The sequence below is a fragment of the Carlito syrichta genome, unplaced genomic scaffold (genome assembly GCF_000164805.1).
Source record: "Carlito syrichta isolate Samal-C Ts95f unplaced genomic scaffold, Tarsius_syrichta-2.0.1 Scaffold306742, whole genome shotgun sequence".
Lineage (NCBI taxonomy): Eukaryota > Metazoa > Chordata > Mammalia > Primates > Tarsiidae > Carlito > Carlito syrichta.
In genome coordinates, this window is record NW_007250838.1 from 57,928 (window position 1) to 66,791 (window position 8,864).

Here is an 8,864-nt window from a genome sequence, read left to right on the forward strand (position 1 = left end):
CTGCACTCCAGTCTGGGTGACAGAGTGAGACTCCAACTCAAAAAACAAAACAAAACAAAACAAAACCAAAAAAAGATCTGCTTTATACTCTAGCAGGAAAGTCTGCCTCCAAATGTTAGCAAGTTGACCATATACACAAGAATCTAAGGAAAAAATCTTAATGATGGTATAGCCAGAATTTTTAGGGTATGTTCAAGATATTTTTGACGTCCCTGTTTTTGCTGGGTGTTAACATTTCTTAAATTACCCTGTATTTAGATGTATTAGAAGGCAGTCTTCTGAAAAGCCCATGATAAATTAGTGATTTAAAATAATCACTTTAAAATTGAAATGATAATGGAAATGTTAATCCTCAAAACAGGGGGGTTCTTTAGTACGTTGTTATGTTTAGATGCTAGTTTCAATCTGTTTTTCAATTTAAGGTGTTACTTGAACAAGTAGAATTACTCCTGAGTAGCTGGGACTGCAGGTGCACACCCCTGTGCCTGGCTTGTTTTTTCAGTTTTTTGTAGAGATATGAAGTCTTGCTTCGTTGCCCAGGCTGATCTTGAACTCCTGAGCTCAAGCGATACTCCTGCCACAGACTCCCAAATAGTGATCATTGGTGTGTATGAATGACATTATTTCACAGATGTTTCACGTTGTTAATTTTTTTTGGTTAGAAAACCACTGAATTTATTTAGGCTATAGTTTAAATGTGTGTGTATGTGACTTACAGGGAAGGGTAAGGGATGCTATGGTCTGGTTGACTCTGCAAGAGGAAAAACTCCAGAAGATGCTAAACGATTCAGAAAACGAGACCTTTTTAAAAAAGTATCATGTAAGTATGATTTTAAGCAGCTATTTGTAGTTCACCTTTTCAAGGATGAGTAGTAAGTATGTTTTTAGAGTAATAAGTTTTTTTTTAAGTAGGATTTATTGAGAGGACAGAAAAGTTCCCACAGTGGGAGGGGACCCGAAGGGGTTACCCCCAGAGTTAATTATTAAATATCACATTAACTACAGGTTTTAAGGCCTAAAGTTTGAGGACCATGCTTCTGAAGAACTAAGTACATATGAATCACTGGGTAATCATGTTCCAGTACTTGTTCTGATTCATCAATGGGGCAGATCCTGCTATTCTGCATTTCGAACAAGGTCCCAGGTGCTGCAGGTACTGCTGGTTTTTGAAGTATTTGAGCAGCTTGGTTCTAACTAAGGCCCATGGGGCCTGACGCCTGTTATTTTAAATGTTATCACAACAGAACCCTGCCCATTTAGGTACTGACTGTAGCTATTATCCCACCACGGAGTTGAGTATTGTGATGGAGGCTATACTGGCCGGTTCATAAAGCCTGAAATATTTTGCTGTCTTTCTTGCCCCTCACTGTCAAAGGTCTTCACTCTGTGGTTTAGAGCAGAACATGCTTTTCAGAGTGAATGCTGAATGACAGAAAAATGCGGAAATCAGGAATGTGTTATCCCAGAATTACAGTACAGGGCCTCAACCAGGAGTCCTTTGGGGAATAATAATAACTTCACCATGTGTTGAATATTTGCTCTGTACCAGGCACTGAACTGATAAGCATTTCACATGTTAATATATCTTGCTGAGTTTGGTGTTGTTTTTATTTTATTTCATTTTTTAGTTGCAGGATCATAGCTTGCTGTAGACTCGAACTCCTGGGTTCAAGGGATCCTCCTGCTTCAGTGTCCCAAGTAATTGAGACTACACTGTGCCCACCTGATGTTTTTATTTTTTTGTAGAGATGAGGTCTTGCTTTGTTGTCTAGGCTGGTCTTAAACTCCTGAACTCAAGCAATCCTCCTGCCTTGGCCTCCCAAAGTGCTGGGATTACAGGCGTGAGCCACACACCTGGCTTGGTATTGTTATTAAAGTTTTACAGATGAAGACAGTCAATGACTTATCTAGGGTTCTATAGCTCCTGAAAGGCAGAGGTGGAATTTAAATAGGAGTCTGGCGTTGGAGGCCTAGCTCTTTTTATATCCCTATGCTTCTCCAGGGTAAGTAGTTATTCCCTGGACAATCTTGAAAGAGACCAGCAAGACTCCAAGTGAGGGTCACTGGTTTCTAGAAGCCCGTTGTCTATGCTGCTTTGTGCTTCTCATTAGTGCTCTGTCTGAGCTAGCTGGAGGTACTGTCATATGCACCCAGCACCCAGTACCTCTAGACCTCCAACTCCCTGTTAAGTGAGGGAGCTGGATGTGTCCAGCCTGTCTAACTCTTAACATTCACTGGGTCATGTGGCCTGCTGGCCTTCTTAGCCTTTTTGCTTTGGAGTCGTCAGAGAAGGAAGGGATTAGCTGTTCCTACCTTCCTTTAGTCTCGACTGCATAGGCTTCTTGAGCATCTTTTCCTTTAGCTCTGGTCTGAGATTTTTTTTTTTTAAATTGATGAGATGCTCAGCATCTACTTCAAGTGTATTGTTCTTACATATGAAGAGGGGTGAGCCCCAAAACAAAATTTATTTATTAAAAATGGTGTATTTATTCTTATGTGTTTAAACTACAGTCACCTTCAGAATACTCTCTCTCGTTTGAGGCAATGCACCTATCCAGACACTTTTTCTACTGCTCAAAATGGTTTTTAAACTTGTCAATTATGATGCCCTTTATTGCTTCTGCCATTTTTTGTTTTACCTCTTCCACATTGGCAAAATGTTTCCCTTTGAGGATTTTTTTCATCCCTGTGTTCTAGGAACTATAGGGAAGCCTGTACTACAAGAGGCCTGCCCTCCAAAAAATAATCCTGTTGTTTTTTTGGGGCCTCCCCCCAATAAGTCCTTGTTTAGCAATGACCACAGATTCAGGTTTCTAAAACAGAAGGCGTTATAAAGCTATTAGTTATCAGAAATCATGAAATCAAGTTAATTATCCCTTAGTTTGCTCATAAAATTTAATTTAAACATGCTGGCTAGGTGCAGTGGCTCATACCTGCAAATCTCAGCTCTTTGGGAAGCCAAGGTGGGAGGATCACGTGAAGCCAGGAGTTCAAGGCTACAGTAATTTCTGATTTCCCCCACCGCATTCTAGCCTGAGTGACAGAATGAGACCCTGTCTAGAAAAACATTAAAAAAAAAAACCTGTCAATAATTATGGGTGTTTTAAACAGCATTTATGGACTTGATAACTCTTAAACACTAATATTCCACATAAATGCAAACCAAGAAAAGGTTTATTTATTAAATTTTTGAAGGCAGAGGTAAAGTGTTCCTTAAAGTTTTTATAAAATGAATTGAGAAGAATTGGCTCATGCTCAGTTAATCACAAACCCTATGAAATTCTTGTATACATGAGGATGGCTGTCACATAATTTTTACATCCACTTATTTTTTTTCTTACTTGCTAAAATGTATTTGTAAGCCCAGATCACTACCTATGGTGTTTCCGTGGTCATTGCACTCCTCTTTTTTTGGTGGCCACATATTTGGGGAGGACAAATAAGCTCACGTTTCCACATGGCATCATGATCTGTCCTATGTAGCCTGGTGGCCTTGCCACGCTGGCACCCAGATGATCACAGTGCAGTAAAGAAAGAAACCAAATCGGAGGATGCACACTGGATTTGGGGGACTTTACCATAAAGTGATTTAAATATAACCTATAGCTATGACTTCAAAATAGCAGGTTGCATCTTAGAAACAGAATTAAATATTTCCAGTCTTTAAAATACTCTTCTAACCGTAGAATCTGCTGTCCTTCATGGAGTCATTTGATGAAGAAAAAAAGTTCTTTTTGGATGTTCTGTCACAAACAAGGAATCTGGGTGAGCTGAACGAAGATCAGCTAAAGTTGAGAGAAACCTGGGACGGCCTCAATCACCAGGTGACTGGGTCATGTTGACTAAAAGAACATTTTCAAAGGACGGCTTTGTTGGATGAGGTCTTTAGGCTTCCAGGAGAAGTTTTGCAAAAGACAGGGTAGATGTTTCGTCAAAAAATAGTGTTCTTATGTTTTCTCCATGATGTCATGTGGGTAGTGGTTGGATTTAAGTAGGAATTTATAGCATTCTGCTTAGAGAAAATGCAGACGTATCCATAATCATATTTGTCATCAATTCTTGGTTTGCCATAGCAGATTATCTGTACTTTGACCTGCAGCCTCTTTTCCACCACCATGTGTCCATATCAACAAATGCTTAAAAGGGGTCATGAAAAGCCCAGAAGGAACATGTGAGGATGAATGTATGTATGTGTGTTCGACTATATCTGTATGATTTAAATCCTTTTAAACTTATTGAAACTTGGTTTATGGCCCAGTGTGTGGTATATAAGCATGTGCACTTAAAAAGATCATGTATTCTACAGTTATTGGGTGTAATATTCTGTAAATGCCAGTTAATACAAGGTGGTTGATAGTGTTGTTCTAACTGTGTCTTGACTGACATCTTTTCCTCTTGTTTTATAATTTGCTGAGAGGGAAGCTTTAAAAGCTATGGAAATCCCTCTTTAATTCTGTCAAATTTTGCTTCATGTGTGTTAAAACATTGCTATTAGGTGTATGCATGTTAATGACTATTTTGACTTCCTGGTAGATGGACACTGTTATGAAATATTCCTGTTTATCTTTAGTAATGTTGTTTTTCTTGATATCTGCTTAATCTAGCAATAGAGTCATTACAGTCTTCTGATGCTATTTGTATGATACATCCTTCTTTTTTTTTCCATTTACTTCAAGCTTTTTTAAACTTTTGTTTTGAAAGTATATCTCTCTTTTTTTTTGAGTGAGAGTCTCACTCTGTCGCCCAGACTGGAGTGCAGTGGCCACTCCCGGCCACCGCAGCCTTGACCTGCTGGACTCTGGCGATCCTTCCGCCTCAGCCTTCCAAGTAGCTGAAACTACAGGCGTTTGCTACCACACCCGACTAATTTTTGATTTATTGTCGAGATGAGGTCTTGCCAAGTTGCCGAGGCGGGTCTCAACCCACGGGCTCAGACAATCCACTCACCTCAGCCTCTCAAAGGCGCAGGATTACAGGCTGAGCCACTGAGCCTCCGAGCCTGGCTAAAAAGTATATCTTTTATAAGCAGCACATAGTTGTCTTGCTTTCTTATCCATTCTGACAATCTCTGTCTTTTGACTGGAGTACTTGGTCCATTAACACAATGTAATTGTTGACATGGTTCAATTTAGGTATACCATTTTACTCTTTATTTGCTTATTCCCTCTGTTCTTTGTTTCTCCATTTCTTCCTTTCTTGCCTGGTTTTGGATGGTTAGTTTTCTTTAGAATTCCACTTTAATTTATCTATTGACTTTTGGTTCTACTTCTTCCTATTACATTTTTAGTAGTTGCTTTAACAATTACAATATACATTCTAAAATGTTTAAAGTCTACTTAGAGTTGTACAATTTCTAAGTTATTGTACAATTTTTTGTAACATGTGAAAATCTTGCAATCAAATTGATTCGTTTATCTTCCGTTCTTTATGCTATTGTTGTTTTACATATCAATATATAGGTGATACATGTATATGTCATATATGTGACACAAACATATGTTTTAATGTCCCCAAGGTCATGATATCATTTTTTTTGCTATAAATAGCCATATATTACAGGGAAATTAAGAAAAATAAGTAGTCTTTTATATTTATTTAGATATTGCCAATGTTCTTCATTCCTTCCTAGAAGTTTGAGTTTCCATTGAGCTCATTTCCCTTCAGCCTCAAAACTTTTAAACTTACCTTACAGTGCAGTTCTGTTAGTGACGAATTCATTTAGCTTTCTTTGATCTTGAAATGGATTTATTATGCCTTAATTCTTTTTTTTGACGTATAATTTGCATATCATAAAACTCACTCAATGTAAATGGATAATGAAATGCTCTTAAATGAATTCACAGAGTTGTAATGAGACTGTGTGGTCCACAAAGTCAAAAATACTCTGGTCCTGCACACAAAAAGTTTGCCAACCCCTGCTTGGCTGTCTGAGTGACAGCCTGTTTTCAGAATGTATTTTGCACACCATTTACTAAGTGTATTACATAGTAGTCCAGTGGCTTAAAAGAGCCAATTTCTTTTAGAGGACCTAGTTTGGGAGAATAAGTGTTGCTCCAAGAATCTTCGTATTGCGTGATATGCTCGTTGCATCGTCAGCCTCTCTTATCACAGCTTTGAAACTTATGCTCTGAAGGATAAGAGCTGCCTGTGACAGATCCTCAGCAAAGTGGAAGTCAACGCAGAAGATACTGTCTGTATAGTTCAGGCTGTTCCAGGCCACAGAGTCCTGACCTCTTTTGTGGAATATGTCAAAATGGCCCCAAATAATGAGAAAAATTACACAAAGAATCATTTTGCAAGATTAGGTGCTACAGATTGATAGTAGCTTGGAAATCTGTTTTTCAGTCAGATAGACTGTAGCTCATTTTTGTGGTGTGGCAAAATGAGACATGCTAACTTTAAAGTCATCCAGTATATAAAAAATAAAATATCTAGATAGATTCTGGTGCAAGAGTTTGGGCACAGAGATTTCTCAAAGCATCGTAGCAAATGGTTTCATATTAAGTCTGCTGTAGAAAAAATAGCAATGTTGAGTTATTTTGACCCGTTAAGATCTTATGTATATAAATTTTCAGCCAAATTGAAAAGTATTTGTCTCACAGAGGAGGTGTTAAGTGAAAAAGGAACGGAAGGTAGACATTGCCTTCTGTTTTCCCTCTTCTGTCTGCTCCATAAATATTGAGTGTAGCCCTGTGTTAGAAAGCACACATTTGGATTCAAAATTCAAAATAAGTACAACTTTGAGTTGTGAAAGTATTAGTAGTTGAATTAGAGGTATTTTTCTTAGCTTCTCTTCATCTCAACAATTTATCAATTTTCTGGCTTATTATTTATTTTTTGACAAATGTACAAATAATTGGATATCATTAAAGTATATGCTATTTAAAAATTCACAATAATGAATGCATTTTGAAAACTTCCTTTACTTAGAGACTTAATGACATACAGTTAATGGTTTAAGATTAAAGAATAATTTTTGCCATATGCCTTTTGAGAAAATAAATTTGCATGATAAAAAAAAGCAAAAACAAAATGGAAAAACTCTAAGATTTAATGCTTTTGTCTTATGGACATTTCCATCTGACAACCTTAAAGGAGCCTAGCTTTGTCCTCATTTTGTATTCTCAGTTGTTAGTTAAATGTCTTTTAGATATTTGCTTTTGTCTATAATGAACACCCAATAAGTGTTTTTGAATGAATCAATGGCGAACCAAATAACCCATGTAATACACAAATTTTTGTCTACTCTTTCTCCTATTTAAAAACAATTTTGCTCTAAGAATAGTAGCAGTTCACTTACTAGAACTAGATAACAGAAAGAGAAAATACAGATTAAGGCTGGTTTTTTCTTTTTTTTTGAGTTGGAGTCTTACTCTGTCACCCAGACTGGAGTGCAGTGGCCGCTCCCGGCCACTGCAGCCTCGACCTGCTGGGCTCCGGCGATCCTTCCGCCTCAGCCTTTCAAGTAGCTGGAACTACAGGCGTGCCCTACCACGTTCGGCTAATTTTTGATTTATTGTAGAGATGAGGTCTTGCCAAGTTGCCCAGGCGGGTCTCGAACCCGTGGGCTCAGGCAATCCGCTCACCTTGGCCTCCCAAAGTGCTGGGATTACAGGCTGAGCCCCCGAGCCCAGCCAAGGCTGGTTTTTTCATTAGAGGAAGTTATTTGAGTGAAACAATTTTTTTTTTTGAGTTGAAGTTTCATTCTGTTGCCCAGGCAGGAATGCAGTTGCCCAACCACAGCTCACTGCAGCCTCAACCTCCTGGACTCAGATGATTCTCCTGCCTCAGCCTCCTAAGTAGCTGGGACTACAGATGTACAACACCATGCCTGGCTAATTTTTCTTGCTTGTTTTGATTTATTGTAGAGACAAGTTCTCACTATGTTGCCCAGGCTGGTCTCAAACTTCTGCACTCAAGTGTTCCTCCTACCTCCCCTCCCAAAGTGCTGAGATTACAGGCATGAACCACTACGCCTGGCCTGAATGAAACAAATTTTAATTTGTGCTTGATCTTCATAGGAGTGTCTTTGCAGTGAGAATACCACAAAAGTAATAAAAGAGTTGTTTGTGTCCTTGTCTATTTGTGTTGCTATAAAGGATTAACAGGCTGGGTAACTGATAAAGAAAAGAGGTTTATTTGACTCATAGTTCTGCAGGCTGTACAAGATGCATGGTGCCAGCATTTGCTTCTGATGAGACCTTAGGAAGCTTCCACTCATGGTGGAAAGCAAAGAGGGCTGATGTGTAGGGATCACATGGCAAGAGGGGAAGCAAAGGTGGGGAGGTGCCAGACTCCTTAATAACCAGCCCTCTCGGAAACTAATAGAGTAACAACTCTCTCACTACTACCCCCCCACCCAGGGAGGGCGTTAGTCTATTCATGAGGGACCTGCCCTCATGCCCCATCTGGCTCCCATTAGCACCAACCCCAACATTGGGAATCATGTTTCAACATGAGGTTTGGAGAGGAAGAGCATCTAAAATATAGTAGTGAGTTTAAGTAAAAAGTTATGTTTTTCAGCTGTAATCCCAGCTACTTGGGAGGTCAAGGTGGGAGGATTGAGCAATGAGCCACATAGCAAGACCCCAGTTTGAAAAAGAAAAAGGTCACATTCTTAATGGGGCTGTCAGGGAAGGAGATGGCCTTGGAGCTTGATTTTTTTTTTTCAGTTGGAGTCTCACTCTGTCACGAACTCTTGGGCTCAGGCAATCCACTCGTCTCGGCCTCCCAAAGTGCTGGGATTACAGGCTGAGCCACCAAGCCTGGCCAGAGTTAGATTTTTGTACTTAAGAATTCTGGTCGCCTGTAATCCCACACCTTTGGGAGGCTGAGGTGAATGGATTGCCTGAGCCCGCGGGTTT

General features: G+C 39.3%; 1 protein-coding gene across 1 annotated transcript in view; it reads left to right on the forward strand.

Annotated features, from left to right (window-relative positions):
• The window catches only part of SYNE2 (spectrin repeat containing nuclear envelope protein 2), a 317,000-nt gene that overhangs the window by 48,769 nt on the left and 259,367 nt on the right, over nucleotides 1-8,864 (forward strand). Inside the window, exons 9-10 of the mRNA XM_008063321.2 lie at nucleotides 719-820; nucleotides 3,687-3,824. Coding sequence (XP_008061512.1) covers nucleotides 719-820; nucleotides 3,687-3,824 — 240 coding nt within the window. The remainder of the gene's footprint in view (nucleotides 1-718; nucleotides 821-3,686; nucleotides 3,825-8,864) is intronic.